We start from the raw sequence: 17,336 nt of genomic DNA, 5'->3' as shown, positions 1-17,336 counted from the left end.
ATCCTGGGTAAGCTTTTTGAGAGAATTATCCTGGCACATGTGCACAAGAGGCCAGCAGGAGAGGTTATGCTTAGGGGCAACCAACATGGGTTCATTAGAGGCAGGTCCTGTCGGACCAACCTGGTGGCTGCCTATGACCAGGTCACAAAATCCTTAGATGAAGGGGTAGCAGTGGACGTAGCCTTTCTGGACTTCAGGAAGGCCTTCGACACCATCTCTCACCCCATTCTCATTAAAAAACTAGGGGACTGTGGCGTCGACATCTACACAGTCAAATGGGTCACTAACTGGCTGGAGGGCGCACCCAGAGAATGGTGGTGGATGGGTCATTTTCGACCTGGAGGGATGTAGGCAGTGGGATCCCCTAGGGCTCGGTCCTCGGACCCACGCTGTTCAACATCTTTATCAGTGACTTGGACAAGGGGGTAAAAAGCACACTATTCAAATCTGCTGATGACACTAAGATGTAGGGGGATGTGGGCATGCTAGAAGGGAGGAATAGACTGCAATTGGACCTAGACAGGTTACAGGGGTGGGCAGATGAGAACAGGATGGGTTTCAACACTGACAAGTGCAAGGTGCTGCACCTGGGGAGGAAGAACCAGCAGCATACCTACAGGCTGGGGAACTCCCTTCTTGTCAGTGAGGAGGCAGAAAAGGATCTTGGAATCATTACTTATGCCAAGATGAACATGGGCCGACAGTGTGGGGACGCGGTCAGGAAGGCCAACCGCACCTTGTCATGCATCCACAGATGCATCTCAAGCAGGTCCAAGGAGGTGATTCTCCCCCTCTATGTGGCACTGGTCAGGACGCAGTTGGAGTACTGCATCCAGTTCTGGGCACCACACTTCAGGAGGGATGTGGATAGCATTGAGAGGGTTCAGAGGAGGGCCACCCACATAATCAGGGGGCAGCAGGGCAGGACCTACGAGGAGAGGCTAAGGGACCTGAACCTGTTCAGCCTCCACAAGAGAAGGCTGAGGGGCCATCTAGTGGCCTGTTACAAACTAGTCAGAGAGGACCAGCAGGCACTGGGGGAGTCCCTCTTCCCCCGTGCACTCCCAGGAGTGACTAGAAACAACGGTCACAAGCTGGCAGAGGGCAGATTCAGACTAGACATCAGGAGGCGCTACTTCACAGTCAGGGCGGCTAGGACCTGGAACCAACTTCCAAGCGAAGTGGTGCTGGCTGCTACCCTGGGGGTCTTTAAGAGGAAGTTAGACGAACACCTTGCTGGGGTCATTTGACCCCAGTACTTTTTCCTGCCATGGCAGGGGGTCAGACTTGATGATCTGCTCAGGTCCCTTCCAACCCTACCAACTATGAAACTATGAAGTATCACTTCCTTGGTCCTGTTTACGATGCATAAGCTAATGCATTCTAGTATGCTATTAGCTTTGTTGACTACAGCATCACACTAACAGCTCATGTTCCATCCTCTGATCAACCATAACCCTGAGGTCCCTTTCAGTCATCTTGCTGGCTAACCTATCTCCTCCTAACCTATATTCATGTCACTGGTTACTTCTTCCCAGATGAAGCACTCTGCATTTATCCTTACTGAACTGCATCCAGTTCTGCTCCACCCACCTTTCCAGCTTGTCCAGGTCTGCTTGGTTCTGCATCCTATACCCTAGTGTGACCACTTTTCCCCATAACTTAGTATCGTCCGCAAACTTGGCCAGCATGCTTTCCACATCTGCATCTAAATCATTGATAAAGATGTTGAACAGCACAGGGCCAAGAACTAAACCCTGCGGGACACGACTGGGCACCTCCCACCAAGATGATACAGACCAGTCCACTAACACTCTCCAGAATTGCCCCCTTTATCCAGTTCCCAACCCATCTGACCGTGGACTCTGCCAGCCCACAATCCCCCAGTTTCTTTTTAAGAGCCTAATGGGAGACCATATCGAAGGCCGTTTTAAAATCCAAGTATATGACATCAATCACATCTCCCACATCTAAGCGGTTCACTATCTGATCATACAAGGAGATGAGGTTGGTCAGACATGACCAGTCCACAACAAAACCATGTTGGCTATCCTTCAGCATCATGTCTTCTGTCAGTCTCCCACAAATGAACTTCCTGATAATTTTTTCCAAAATTTTACCTGGTATTGAGGTCAAACTGACCAGCCTATAGTTTCTCAGATCCTTCCTCCTCCGTTTCTTAAAGACTGGCACCACATTGGCCCTTTTCCAGTTTTCCGGGACCTCTCCCAAGCACCATGAGTCTTCAAATACCTTCACCAATGGTTCTGCAATGATTCCAGCCATTTTTCTTAGCACTCTCATGTGTAGTCCATCCAGTCCTGCCGACTTGAAAACATTCAGCCATTCTAAGTGCTCCCTCACCAGTTTGACACTGGCCATTGGTTGGCAGCTTCCCCCCCCACCACCGTATCCGTCCAGTATCTGACCAGGTGAGTGACCACCATTTGTATGCAGAAGCACCAACGTAAAGTATTCATTAAAGAGTTCAGCTTTCTCCTGACTGCCTGTTATCAGTTGCCCCATCCCATTCTGCAAGGGCCCCACATTTCCCTTGTTCTTCCTCTTGCTCCCTATATGCCGTAAGAAGGACTTCTTATTGTCCCTAACTTTGGTTGCCAATCTGATCTTGGTTGCTGCCTTCACCTTCCTTATCCTCTCCCTACAAATATGTGCTCTACTTGTATATTTCTCCTTGGTGACTACCCCTTCTTTCCCTGTCTGTAAGCCTCCTTTTTCTTTTTTAAGCACTCCCTAAGTCCTCTAGTAAGCCAAGAGGGTTTCCTGGCCTGTTTACTACCTTTCCTGCATACAAAAACGGACCTTTTCTGTGCTCTGAGAGTCATTTAAGTGAGGAACAACCACCCTTCCTGAACTCCCTTCCCCTCCAGTACATCTTCTCATAGGGTTTCTCCTACTACTGTCCTAAGCTCATTGAAGTAAGCCTCCTTGAAATCTAGCACCTCTGCCCTACTGGCTGACTTCCCTGCCCTACAATGGATAGTGAATTCTATCATCTTATGATCACTATCTCCCAGATTACCCTCAGTCCTCAGATTTCCCATGTCATCTCCCTTGGCTAGAACCAAATCCGACAAAACCTTCCTCCTGGTTGGCCCATTCACTTCCTGTACTAAATAAAGTTCTTCCACATGGGTCAAAAACCTACATGACCATGCAAAAGAGGAGCCATGCACTCAAGGCCGAGAATGAGTCTACACTTCTTGTGCTACCTAAGTGACAGGGAGGGAACCGTGGGGTTCTGTAGCCAACATGATGTGTGCGCGAGTGGGGAGAGGCCCCTGCCATCCAGAAGATGGACACTCCTGCTGTAATCAAAGCAAACAATCTTCACCATCAGGTTAACACCTGGATGAAGGTAGCTACACTGTGACTAAATACAAGATGGCATGTGTTTATATAAAGCCTGAATCTTGTACCACTATCTCTAATGGGGTTTCAATCCAACTGCTCTTGTGGCCCCTCTACTACAGAACAAGTTTGTGCATGGTGCTGCCCTAAAAAAGGCTCTGCTGTAGTGATCCATCAGTCGGTTATAAGATGAGCTGCCCTGGGAAATGATAGTTAGTAGAACATAGCATTTTGTTTAACAGAACACAGCATCATGAAGGGCTGGCAGTAAGTGTCTCCACAATGATGGGTGGGTTAAAATTCAATAGGGATATTACATATGTAGATGGTCTCTGTTTCTCTCACACACACACAAATGTAGCATATCTACATACTCATGTTTCAGTAACTTACCTTCATTTTCCTCTCTGCCACCTCCGTGCCCAGTTATGGACCCTTGGCCTTTGTTGAGGCTGTAAGATTTTTGAGGTAACTACAGTTTTTGACTGATATAGTTATATAGCAAACAGCATGATGAAATGCTGCTCCCAAGCTACTGCTATCCCAAACTTGTAATGACTACCTAGCAATAAACAACACTAATTGCTAACAAGACCTCATGCTTCATAGACAGAGAATGCTGAAACAACAGGCAGGGGGAGGGGGACTGACAGTGAGGGGCATGGCAGGATGAAAGGAAGTCCCTTTATGTACAGGGAGATTCTTTGAAGATTCTTAGTTGAAGAGTTGCATTTTGAACTTCTTTCTTAATTGTTTAGTGATTTAGGGTGAGACTAGCTGACTGTTCTCACTGCATGAAAGTCAGATCCCTAAATAATGCACGTTAGTTTGCAGATTATTCTCACAGGAGCTGCAGAAGTGTAACTGTTTTAGGGCAAGTGACAGCTTGCACTTTGTTTCCTGAAGGAAGAAAAATTAGAACAGGCCAGGTAGGGCAAAATATAAGCTGTTCAAGATGTTTGTCATGTAAAACCCAAATGAGCAGGCTAAGTATTATCTCCACTTTGTCTAGAGTTGAAGTGCTTCTCATATTTTCTTTAAAAAATATTTTTTTAGGACTTGATGTCCACATGACCCAGGAAGATTCAAAAGTTGAAAAAAAAAACACTGAAGAAGAGACCAAATAGTTTTAGATAGAGCCCTAATGTTGTAGCTTCAGATTTATATACCAGGAAAGATGATAGTCAGATGCACACACCAGAATTTCACAGAGGTAGCTGTAGGGGACCTCCAATTACCATTTTCTCTCTCTCTTCTATTATGTGTATAGATGAGCAGAGAAAAATAAAATGAAGTAGGAGGGAAGCCCCTGACAGAGTGAAAAGGAGTGGGCTGACTATAAGGTATCCCTTCCCCCACACTGCTTGCATGCCTATGTTAAATCTGTGTGCTCCCTGCTCAGTAGCTTACAGGTGTGGAGGTAGAGCAGTTGTATCAGGGAACAGAGTGGAGAAGATGCACATGCTTTGCTTGGCATGCTCTTCTCTCCAACCAGCAACATGTCTGATAGGACAGGGATAAAGTCACTGCTTGGTATTATTTCCTTCTGCTCCAAGCAATCCACTCCACCCTTGACTAGGAGCAGGGCTTGGTCAAGAACCGCAGGGTCCTAAGATAAAGAGAACAGCTGCTGGAAGGGGTTGAGGCATATACCCAACCAGGAACTGTACCATATCACTGGAACCTTCTTCCTCCAAGATTACAATAACCCCCTGTGGTTTAGAGGCCACCACTCCTGCCTTTTTGATCCTGGCACTTGGAGGAAACCCTAGGAGAGATCCCAAACCCACTGAAATCAATAGGTCTTTCCATTATCTTCACTGGGTAATGGATTTGATCCCTGCTATAAATCTGAAATGTTTATACTGAAGTCAATGTCATTATGCCCTAAGGATTTGGCCTCATGTGAGGCGAACCCAAACCCTCTGTCTGCTTCCTCCAGTGAGTACCATAGGTGGGTAGCATGTAGTTCCTAGGACTTTTCTTTTTCTTTTCATCTGACCTAATTTCTATTTGTCACTATTGGTAACTTCAAATTCTTTAAGTTCCGCTCTAAGCAAAAGTTTTTATTTTAACATAAACTGTTAGAACTGATCCATTTTTTTCAAACTGCAAGGATGTCCGTCTTAAGGAACATTTATTTTGTTAGAGTTCTGTCACTGTTTTATTACTGTTATAGCACTTGACATCTCCCAATTGCATTGAAAGATTCTTTTGAATTCATGCAACTTTTAAATGAATTCTCTGATGGCAAGTTTGATCAAAATCTATTTGGAGATAAATTTAACAGACACTAGTAAAAATACAGACTGCCATGATAAGCAATCAAGGTATTTTGGGAAGTGATAGTATACTTTTAATGCATTGGTTTCTTAGTCTGAAGTTCTTTTTTAAATATAACCCAGACTGCACACTGTTATTTAGGATACTATATATTTATCTTTGTCACTGTCAGCTCAAATCCTGATAAGGAATAAGACAAGTCAGGTTATGAATTAAAACAAAAAGTTCTCCCTTTTGTTTGCAAAATGTTTTTTGGCTTACTAAATTTAATCTATCCCCACCCACCCATGGAGATGTACTTAGAAATATGGAAATAAAGACAGGCAATATCAGAACTAATAATTATGACTGAACAATTAAATTACTTCCCTGCTTTATACAACTGTAATAAGATTTTTCTGAATTACTTACAGAAGTCATTTCTATAATTTCCTATCACTGTTATGTTATTTAAACTTTCTTACATATCAATTAGTTTGAAATAATAAGTCTTTAGGCTATCTATTAATTGCTACACTGTAGACAGGAACTGTATTTAAAGTTATGCAATGAAAATTAAGCTGAAGCACCAAGCAGTCTTGGCTAACAGAAAAGGCTTCTTGAGCCCTTCGGATAAGAAAGAAAAGATAATGGGGGCAATGAATACACAAGAGACTCTCTCAGTTTACTATTCTCTGCTGTTACATATTAATACAGATTGCTGGAGCTCTTAGTTTTCTATTTTTTCTTATAGGTGTTTTGCTCGCATCATTGTATTTTCATAGGGTTCTTTTTTTCTGATTATATCGTGCAGCTGTTTTCAGATCAAGCAGAACTAAAGTTATCATTAATACTAAGGAAAGGCCAACCACATGAATACCTTCAAGGGTATTGAGTACTGGAGCAATATTTGGAAGTTCTCACAATAAAGAGACAATGTAAGTGTGGCTGAGGAAGTTTTAAATAACATAGTTGATAGTCGTGTATCCTTTAGATAATACGGATGGGTTTATTGGAAAGAAGGCTTGTCTGCGCACCTGCAGAATTTACAAGTTTTGGTTTCTATCTTCTTGGGGTTGTGACCCAGGCCTCACTGAAGGAGGAGGTTTCAAACTGTTTGATTAAGTCTTGATGCTTTTGTAAAATAGTTCTCTTTTCTAGCCATCTTCCGGCTTTGTTGTTGTGGCTGAAGCCACCAGCTAGCATTTGTGGCATCCCAACTAGTTTCATGCTGGCAGCTTTCATGTCACACAGAGTGGACTGTCACATCAGTCAGCAGGAGCTTGCTGCTTACAGGCTGCTCTCTTGAGTGACATTAATGACAGCAAAGGGAATTTAAAAAATCCAACTATTTAATTGACAGAGGAGATTCCTCTGTGCCCACAGGGTCAATGCTAGGTCACAGTAAACATCCAGGCCACTAATGCAGGGATCTTGGAATTGATGGTTTCCCGTCATTACCAATAAGACTCAAACAGCAATTTTGCATATATATTCTATGTTGGAAAGTATGCCTGATGGAAGTGGTTCTTTAAAGCCATACAGGCCCAAAAGGCTCCTTTTTCTCAGTGTGCTAGACCACTCACAATTTCTTTACTGCTTACTGTATCCTCATTTGTATTTGCTAGGAAAAGAAAGAACATCGTGGAATTGCTGTACTGGATGTAAGACAATCATTCATTCCTCTGGACAGTAACAAGTTTACATTTTCGTGCAAAAATGATCAAAATCCCTTTAATATTCAGACTGAGCATGGCCCTTTCAATTTCCTCATACTGACCCCCTGAATTGGATTAATCGATGTAACTTTTATAAAAATCATGCTAAAAAGTGTGTGTATTTGTGTGTGAAACACAGGGTTTCCTGTGGCTGTCTATAAAAGGTTTTAAGCAAATGTATCTTTGTACTAGCTTAGAAATCTAAGTGACTACAGAGAGCACGTATAAAACATATAATAGAGCATATACAAATAATGAAACAACACTCATCCCAGTTGTTTGAATGCTACACTGATCTTACAGCCTTTTGGGACACATACTGTCTTTGTGCTTTACCCAGTGCATCTACACATATTATTAAAGTGACATGGTAAACTCTGGCACAATTTGCACTGGAACCAGCTTCTCCAAGCACAGTGTCTACACATGTGCCTGGGACCATAGCAGTTTGAGCTGGAGCAGAGCAGCCCCTGACTGGCAGCAGGCTTAAGGGTTCAGCTCCTGGCTCCCAGTAGCAGCATCAGGTAGCAGAGGGGCTGGCTAGGGTACGAGAGTGCTAAAGTGCAAAGCTGTGCAGCAGGCAGGCCCCTGATGCCCCAGCCAGCCCCTGTCACCGTCTACACGTGTGTTTTGGTGCAGCAGATGACTCTGCCATAAGACAGTACTGTCATCAAAAGTAATATCTTACAGCAGAGTAAATTTACTGTGCCCTAATACCAGTGCATATGGAGACAGTGCTAGTGACTTGTGTGTATGGCCTTGGTTAGAATGACCATTATTCTGTTGCATGCTGTGAAAATAATGGACAATGGGTTATTCTCAGGAGCTTCAAAGCCTTCTGCTTCACTGGGCGTTATAGACCGATATATCCAATATACTATAATAGCCTTTATTGCAGCAGCATCCATTATAGGTAATATATTAAAGGTAATACTCAGAGAATAATGGAAGATTTGATTCTCACAAACACTATTAGTTTTAAAATGAGTACTGACTGTACACTCCAAAAATGTTGCCTTGAAAATGTAGTGTTCTTGTTTTCAAACTAGAAGGACTGTTTTAAAGAGCAAGCATATTAAATAGTGAATTCACTGGGGCCTAGACCATATCTTAAGTGTTTGTAGTACACTCTCACAAAAAGAAACTCTGAACCTGATTGGTGCTGCTGTGCTATAAATATTGAATCAATGGGAGAACAATAAACTGTAATCTCTTCTATATATTAATACATCCTGAAAATACTAAAGTTCAATATCAGCTGTTTGCAAAACAATCTGTCCTACATATTTCATGGCATGTGTTTTATTTATGAATTTTAACACCTACTTTATGAAAATAAAGATGTCAAAATGTGGGCTGCCAAGCTCAGTACAATTCCCATAAGCTATGCAACAATCAGATAGAGAAGCTACCACTACACCAAGCATAATTCAGTTCCACAAAATAGTCTGCAGCCCTGGCTTAGGAAAGCATCCTGATTCAGGACAGCACTTAAACATGAGCTGAAGGCCTGCTTGGGCCCTCTGTATGTTGCAAGGCAATGCTGTGCCAAGGCACCATGCTAGCTGTGTGACTATTAGCCCCTGAACCAGAAGTATTATAGCTGTATTAGTGTGGCATTGGGCAGGGGCCAACAAGTTTGGCATATACTGCACTGTACTCTGTAGCATATTATGCTACTGTACTATACTGGATGCATCTACACATGATGCTATGTCACTGTAGCAATACTCTATGGTGATGTAACATCCATGGGCAAAACCCATGATGTCACAGCTACATCGCTGTAGCAATGCACTCCCTCATTATAGTGCGTCACTACAGCGACGTAGTGCCTAAAAATAACCACGTGCAGTGCTCACAGAGCAGATGCCCTATCTTTTAGTACTTCCAAAACGAAGCACTAAATGACAGCACAGTAACAGTGGTGTCACAGTGGCATGTGTAGACATGCTCACTGTGTACTGCATGTTGGTACTGCTTTTGGTTCAGCTACTTCCTTGTGGCACACAGACATACCCAATGAAGGACATTTGCATGTGCTTAAGCTTTCCTGAATGAGAGCTTCTGGTATGTGTAGGTATTGGCAATAACTTTTTAGTTCCTAGTGCCAAGATTCATAGAACATAGCTCTGTTTAGCCTTTCTCCTACTCAGCCAAAAGTCCTGCTGGAAGGAATACCCATTTTGCCCAAATAAAGAAGGGCCACATGTGCTGAACAGACTGGTGACTATATGTCCTCCTGTTCTTTAAAATTTGTATCTCAGCCTTCTGACTACTGTCAAGCAATCACAATATCTTTAACCGAAGGAAAGAAAAGCTGTCCCTTCTCTTCCCCTGCAAATAATCTGTGCACCAGATTACAGTAATAACATGACCCAGTGAATCCCTGCATGAAATAGTGCAAAAGATCTTGTGGTTACTGCATAACTACCATCAATACTACAGTAGTGTTGTTGTAGCCCTGATTGCTCAGGGAATGTGCAAGGAAGATTTATTTTATTGGAACACCCATGACCTGCAGGTGAGGTGGGGAGGCAGGTGTGACCCATGGGTGGGGTAGATGGAGCAGGGGTGGGCTGGGGGGCCAGACATGTCCCACAGGTGGTGTAGAGGGGGCAGGGGGAACCCACAGGTTTGTGGGATGGGGGTTGAGAGTGCTGGCTGGGAGGGGAGCAATGGGTCAGGGGGAGGGGGGGCCAGGGGGAAAAAAATAGATCAGTGAGGGGGAAGGGGGCAGTAAAAAGAGCAGCCCCCAGGCTACAGCCAGTGACTGAGCTTTTCCAGCCCTGGGGCTGCACAGGGGAAGTGGGCAGAAGTTTCACGTATCTCTCAGCAAATCTACACTCTCATCCCTCCCATCCCTTTTCCCACCAGGACTTACTTGCTTGAACGCTGATAAAAAGGGGTTGAGAGTGCTGGCTGGGAGGGGAGCAATGGGTTTGGGGGAGGGGGGGCCAGGGGGAAAAAAATAGATCAGTGAGGGGGAAGGGGGCAGTAAAAAGAGCAGCCCCCAGGCTACAGCCAGTGACTGAGCTTTTCCAGCCCTGGGGCTGCACAGGGGAAGTGGGCAGAAGTTTCACGTATCTGTTTGACCTAAATTGAATGAGTCTGATACTACGTCAATCCAGGTTTATCTTAATACCAGTTTATGTGTGTATGTGTGTATGGAACTTCTATACAGTTACAAGTTTAGACTGATTGCCTGCTGGTCACTGAGACCGGGTCTGTAAGCGTAAGGTTGGCACTAGGGCATGCTGCATTTAAATCAGGTGGCCATTTTGACCCCAATTTAGCCCTGTTGTGTTACAGATTTGAACAGCTTTTCAATCACTTATACCAATTTATATGTCATTTCTGTCCCTAGCCATGTTGTTTAAAATCTGAGGGGTTTATATGTCTGTATGTGAGGAAACGGAGTTGACACTAGTATTTCTGGCTTTCTAAATATCGGTTGAATTGTTTCAAAAGGACTGAGTTCCATTCTACATCTTCAGACATCAATATCCCAAGGACACTTTTGTACAAATAATAATAATAAAAAAAAATTTGCTCCTTGGCAAACTGGTGTCAATTTAGTGCTGTACTCTCTCGCAAATCAACCTGATGGTATCTTAATGGTATGCAGAAAGGACAAGATATTCATCATGCTCTCAGAGCATAATGCCACTAGTTTGCTATTGGTTTCCATAAGTGAACCCCAGCATTCACAAAAACAAGTACATGCCTTAAGAATTTTAGTGTCTAGTCTTGCTGCTCTGAGAGAAGATGAACGAAGCGCTATTTTGAGTGAAATATTTTTGCGTGTGACAGGTTTTATTCCTTTGCAAGGTATCTTACAAGAATAAAAGCACTAAGACATCATAAGCAGGCAATGAGGACTATGTTAGGGTTCATATAGACAGAAAACAGGTGATACCCATCAAAAAAATGAAGCAGCTTAAAACATCACTTTAAAAGTCAATATAAAATATAACATCTCATTCATATTAGTTAGAGGCCAGTGCCATTTTGTGCTAGGTACTGTATAAAACATAATGGAGAGAGACTGTAAGCACTTTGGGGCAGGAACTAAGCATGCATAGATGGAAAAAGGCTGATATAACAGTACATGGAGGAACACGAGGAAGCGGCAAAACAATATTGACCTGAATTAAACACAGAAGTCATGGCAAACAAGCTGTCTATCTGTGATGGACACTGTTGTAGGCATCTCAGCAGACAGGACTGAGATTAACTCCAAAAGGAGACTGGGTATGATTTTATGCTACCAATGCTAGGTTGTGAATTACTAGAAGAGAGATTCATAAGACTGTGTTAAATGTATTGAGGGGAACTGCAGTAAATTTAGGCTTTTTTGCTACCATTCCAGTCAACACAGTTCTGCATCAGACACCACACCTCTCTCTCTGACCCAGCCTCCTCTGTTTGTACCAGTGGCCACCTCCTTTGAGACAGGAGTTTGGGGACCTTTACTCATCCAAACATTTGCAATCACCATTTCAGTTTCCTGTACCCTCAAAGCTTATGGACTGAACCACTGTTTTGTCATAGTCCAACCTGTTGCTGAACTGTGGCAGACCAGGAAATGGACTGTGAGTCAGGGTCAGCATCTGCCTTCTGTTTCTTCTCCTTGCTGAAGACTTTTATCTGCCACAAACTGCTTCCCTTGGCATGCTGCAGATGGAAACACACCATGACTCCACTTGTTTCTCCTCTCACCCCTATTCAGCTCTGCAGGAGAAACCCTTCTGCAAGACCACTCTCCTTAACCCTTGCAAGAGTGCATTAGATGGGTCACAGCCTGGTCCTAAGGCACTGAAGAATAAAAGTCACATGCAAGAAAATATGAGCATCTGCTTAGTGATTAACTGCAATCTTTCACCAGCAAGAAGATATAGTTTGTCACAATAGTTTCCACCTTGCCAACCCCCTGACTACAAGAACCTGTTCTTATTCCAGCAGATGCAAGAAGCAAGTTAACACATTCTGACAGGTAGCAGCAGCATGTAATACAAAACAAAAGAAAGAAAACCGCACAAAGCAAACAAAAATAACAATTCAATACTCAAAGCAATTTCTTCCTGTCCACAAGGAGAATGAGGAATTCCTCTTTACAACCACATCAACCACAATATATCCCAAACCCCCATCCTCCACAGAGTTATACCCCTGCTGTCTAGTGACATATACAGTTAAGCACTTGTGCACTTTGCTAGAACAACCCATCCATAAAGCAAGCAACTTTATTTTTTAACTTGACTCTCATCCTCCCTTCAGGTCTGCCTGTCTTTCCCCCGCATCGTCTTCATTTTGTCCCTCAGAATAACTCCTCCCTTTTATCTCAAAATCTTTCCTCTCCTGTCACCACCATAAATTCATATTTATTGCCTTCAAATACTCCTTACCTGGTTGGTCTCCTAGTTGCCCCTCTCTCCTTCTGCTCCCCATGCCCTGTTGACCTGATGTCCCCTTCTAAACTCTATTAGATAGTGCCCTTTCCAGTATACTGCTTATGTGATATTAATTCTGCAATGATAGCTCAAATTCTTCCCCCATTCTTCAAGCCACTGCAGCCTTCTGCTCCCTCAGAGCTCTTTTACTTCTTCAGGGTACGCTCCAGAAGATGAACATGGTTTTAATTCCAACCTGTTGTAGGTGGGGTGGCTTGAGAGTGCTGCAGCTACTGTGAGCAGAGTACAGGAGAAGCTCAGATAACCCAAAGAGCAATACAGGTATCTATCTGAATGGCTCAAATACTCAGGCTGTTACATGCATCTCCTGACCACTGCACTGGAGTGGGGCAAACATAGCAATAAATAAAACACGCAAGCAGGCAGAGGGGTGCAATGTGATTTAAAGAAGCCACTAGATGCTCTCCCAGACTACTGAGAATGTAATGGCTGGTGGAAGCATCTATTATGCAGCCAGCAGATAATATTAGGGCTAAAAAGTGTCAGGGATTTCAGGTATCCAGTGAACCAGCAGGCAGTAAGCTGTGGACCCCCTGGCTCAAGTTCTGACATGTAAAAAAAAAGAAACATTAGAGTTACTAGGTAAGAAGGGGAACATTTCACTCACTTTCACTATAGTTTCACATTCCATTTCTACTTCTTTGTTTCCTCTACTTCTTGTTCTTCTATGCTCTTTAAAACAAAACCAAGGATCATTTCAATTTTAGGTGATTAACAAATACTCTAAACTGAAATGACATACGTCTGTGCAATACTGTAAAGTCACATCTCTTTTGCCAGAAAAATTACTCCATGCTTCTGGCCCATTAATATTTGACTAGTTGGCTGGAACCTGTTAGGCAGTGAAATCAATCTATTCATCACTACCTGTCACTCCAGATTAATGGAGAACAACATTTCAGCATGCTGCTGTATGGGTGATCCAAGCTTGGCTGAAGCTGAAGTTAAGGTACATCCCAGAAAGGGATACTTTCCCCATGAAAGAAGCACATGTTTTTTCGATGGGAAAAAGAATTGCACCTCCACAAGGATAATGCCAATCAGTCATGCTACCTGTGGTATGAGTTTTGGACACTACATGGCTTCTAATTGTGATCACACCAGATCTCATAAGTGAAACATGACTGGGCGTTATCAATTGTTACAGAGAAGATCTTCAAGGACAATCCAGAATGCTTCAGAACATGTTGTTAGTGATTTAACAGATGACAATAAGTTAGTCCTGAACCAATGTCTAAACAAAGGGACTTATAGAACATGATGCAGCTAAAGGTGGTGTTTTTGAGACGTAATGTAAGATGAAGATTCTAATCACCTGCAGCCAAAGAATACTTTTTCCCATTTTTATTCGATTATTAAGAGAGAGTTGTCTTTTTCTTCAAATACCTATGTGGATAATTGTAAAGAGCACCAGGATTTTCATCAGATGAAGAAGTTACTGGGTATAGATGGGAATTACATGAGTGAGGACTGCAGAGTTTGGTACTTTTGCAGGAGCGATTAGCTCATGACTGTTTTGGGGATATATTAGGTGCCATTAAATCTTAATATCTTCCACATCATGTTTTGATGGTACTCAATATATTCAGAATGGGGTGTGCCCCTGACTGTTTAAACTATTCTGAGTCAGGATCTTAATGGCATCCAGGGTAACATGGGGACACCAAGTCAAATTAGCCCTGGACTTGATATTAATTCATTGAAATCAGCTGCATTTGGTCCCAGTTGTTCTCTATCAAGATTGTTATAGAACTCTCTTAAAAATGAAATAGAAATGAATGAGCAGCAGGATGTTAAGAGTTTTCATATTCTATTCTATTCTAATATAAAAAAGTGTAAAGGTTAAATTCTGTTTCACCTTCAGTGCCTAAATGGCATGTGCAAAGTCACATAAAGGTATAGGTTGGATTCCTATTTCCATCTATGGTGGAATAGGATTGCCATCTCTTGAAGCTGGTTCACTGGGCAGCCAAGACTGGAAGAGGTATGGAGGAGGAGACTATCCCAGAAGAAGAATGGCTCTGGAGGGGAGGTGGGTCCTAGGTTCTAAGCTTGGGCCCCTGCTTGCAATAGGGCAGGGGTTTTCAATAGGGCTGTGCAAAGCTTCAGTTGCTTATTCGAATTGGCGGAGATTCAGCCTGATTCGGTGGCCGAATCTCTGAATCCATATCGAATCAGGAGACCCTTTAATCTCTCTGAATCAAATTGGTACTCTCCAAATTGATTTGGAGAGATTCGGAAAGATTTGATGATCCAGACATAGGCACAGCTTTAAATGTTTTTTCTACATACCTCAAGGTAGCAGGCGGCTCATGAATGTTGAAATGGTGGGGTAGATGAAGCGTCCCACAGGAGCACAGAGGGGTTCCCCAGTGCACTTGGGAGCAGACCCAGAAGTTCACCAGAAGTACTTCTGGTCCACTTCTGGGTTTGTCCCACACTCCTATGGGACATTCCATCCACCCCCCCAGCATTGCAGCTTTCACAAGCCACACCTGATACCTTGAGGTATGTAGAAAAAACATTTAAAGCTGTGCTATGGGCGAATTGTTGATTCTCCGAATCAGCATCGAATCTTTGGATTCAGCCAAATTGAATCAGGGACAGTGATCTGAATCAACAAATCGAATCACTATCCCCAATCTGGGCCGAATCCGAATCGAATATGGCCCATTTTGTACACCCCTAGTTTTCAACCTTTTTGTATCTGTGGACTCCTAAAATATTTCAAATGGAGCTGTGGACCCCTGTGAACTGTAAGTGTGGGTATTTGTGTACTTTTGATTGATCATAGTAATCTTTCATGGACTCCTTAGACATAGTCTGTGGACCCCCAGGGGTGCACAGACCAGAGGCTGAAAACCACTGCACTAGGGCAATAACTATCCCAGTGCTGTTTATCCATTTTATCCCATTAATACTAAATGCCAGGTGCAATGGGCCAGCTTCAAAAGAGGGCTGGAAAATGCAGTAGGCATTAGAGCAGTGGTTACAGCACTAAGCTGAGAAGCAAGAGATGCAGATTCAAACCTCCATTAGGGTGAGGGGGACCTAGAACCTGCACCTCCTGTTCCCTAAACAAGTGCCTTAAGTGTTCAGCTAAAAGGTGGGAGTGATCATCTCTGTCTATGAACGGCTTTTCTGTGACTAGATTTGGGACTTGCCTGAGTATGAATGTGCCTGGATGATTCTACACTCACCCTTGGCAGGTACATGGCCAGACTGCAGCCAGTTGAGCATATGCAGTCAGGAAATACAGGAAGCATGGAAACCCAAACTATACTTAAGTGCTCAAAACTGTAACTATGTGGCTGTGTAAGTGCTACTTAGGTAGGTGAAGGTGAAATAACTTCTTTAGCCCAAAACATCTTGATAGCTGCAGTAATACTGAAATTTGTCCTGAAGTGCTTCCTCTCAAAGCATTTTTGTACACTGATCTTAAATACTGAGGTAATGGTAAAGAAGCAGAGCAGTGTATTTTGGGCAATGTGTTCATTGTATATTTACTTAGATTCATAAATGGGGAGGAAAAACATGATCAGCTAACTTAGAACAATGGGATTTTAGTGAAATTAGCACGTAGGGGAACTTATGCTCTTCCCTCATACCATACTACGATGATTGAAAGAAGCCACTTTATTTCTTTGCCCCTTGAACTCTCTATCACCTTGCCAGCAGTGGGCTGCAAAGCTATGACATTAGCAGTGACATAAATGGCAAAAAATTAAAGTTACATGTTGGCTATAAGTCGGTCAGAAGCTGGGTGCCAAGGATAGTGTATAGCTTGCACCATTTCAACATGCAAAGTGAATCTAAAATATATGCTGTGGGAGCAAAAGGTAAGGGCTGTAGCAGAAACAAAATATAGCAGCAAGATGGGAAAAAGTGAAGTGGAAATGGGAACACTGATTTCTCTTGCACAATTCTGCTGTTATTTTTCCTCAAGTCCCTCAGTTTTCTGCCCGTTTAGCTTAGAAATTACGCTTGTTCTGCACTCCCACTAAGTGACGAATCAGTCAAAGGTTCATGCTTTAGCACTTGAATTTGTTTTATGACAAATTTACATGTGAGGTTAAAGTTACACAATCACTTTGTCACCACAGATTTTGACCCAGTTACCTCTGTGAGAGCTGCACTTGCTAATACCAGATCTGAAATCAGCCCATACACATTCCTGAAAACGACTTTGGAAAACACTAACTACATTCCCTTGCTCACTTGTTCAGTTTGTTTAACGACCCTATTGCTCTTTACTGTAAGGATCTGAGTTGTTTTAGCTTGACTCCCTGGCAAGCAAACATTTGCATTTGTGACAATGCACATCTACTTTATGTGCCAGTGGGCCCGTCTACATGTGCACTTTAATGTGCAATAACCTATTTTACTGTGCATTAAAGTGTCACGTAAAAAACAGCCATTATGCTAACGCACAGTAAAATAGGCTACTGCACATTAAGCATCACTTAAAACCCACGTGCATTTGTTACTGTGCATTAAGGCAGCCTAATGT

General features: G+C 43.0%; 1 protein-coding gene across 4 annotated transcripts in view; it reads right to left on the bottom strand.

The window, feature by feature from the left end:
* The window catches only part of PLCB1 (phospholipase C beta 1), a 737,260-nt gene that overhangs the window by 31,768 nt on the left and 688,156 nt on the right, over positions 1-17,336 (bottom strand). Inside the window, exons 31-32 of one of the 4 annotated variants that reach the window (XM_025202220.1) lie at positions 13,434-13,498; positions 7,211-7,258 (exon numbers count right to left, since the gene is read on the bottom strand). The exons of 2 other annotated variants lie outside the window; for them this stretch is intronic. In XM_025202220.1, coding sequence (XP_025058005.1) covers positions 13,460-13,498 — 39 coding nt within the window. In that variant the 3' untranslated portion in view covers positions 7,211-7,258; positions 13,434-13,459. Of the gene's footprint in view, positions 1-7,210; positions 7,259-13,433; positions 13,499-17,336 lie in introns of those variants that run through there. One more of the 4 variants, XM_025202212.1, reaches the window with a different exon arrangement.

The sequence above is a fragment of the Alligator sinensis genome, unplaced genomic scaffold (genome assembly GCF_000455745.1).
Source record: "Alligator sinensis unplaced genomic scaffold, ASM45574v1 scaffold140_1, whole genome shotgun sequence".
In the NCBI taxonomy this organism is placed as follows: Eukaryota; Metazoa; Chordata; order Crocodylia; family Alligatoridae; genus Alligator; species Alligator sinensis.
The sequence above is the reverse complement of the archived record's forward strand: the minus strand, read 5'-3'. Positions and strand labels throughout refer to the sequence as shown.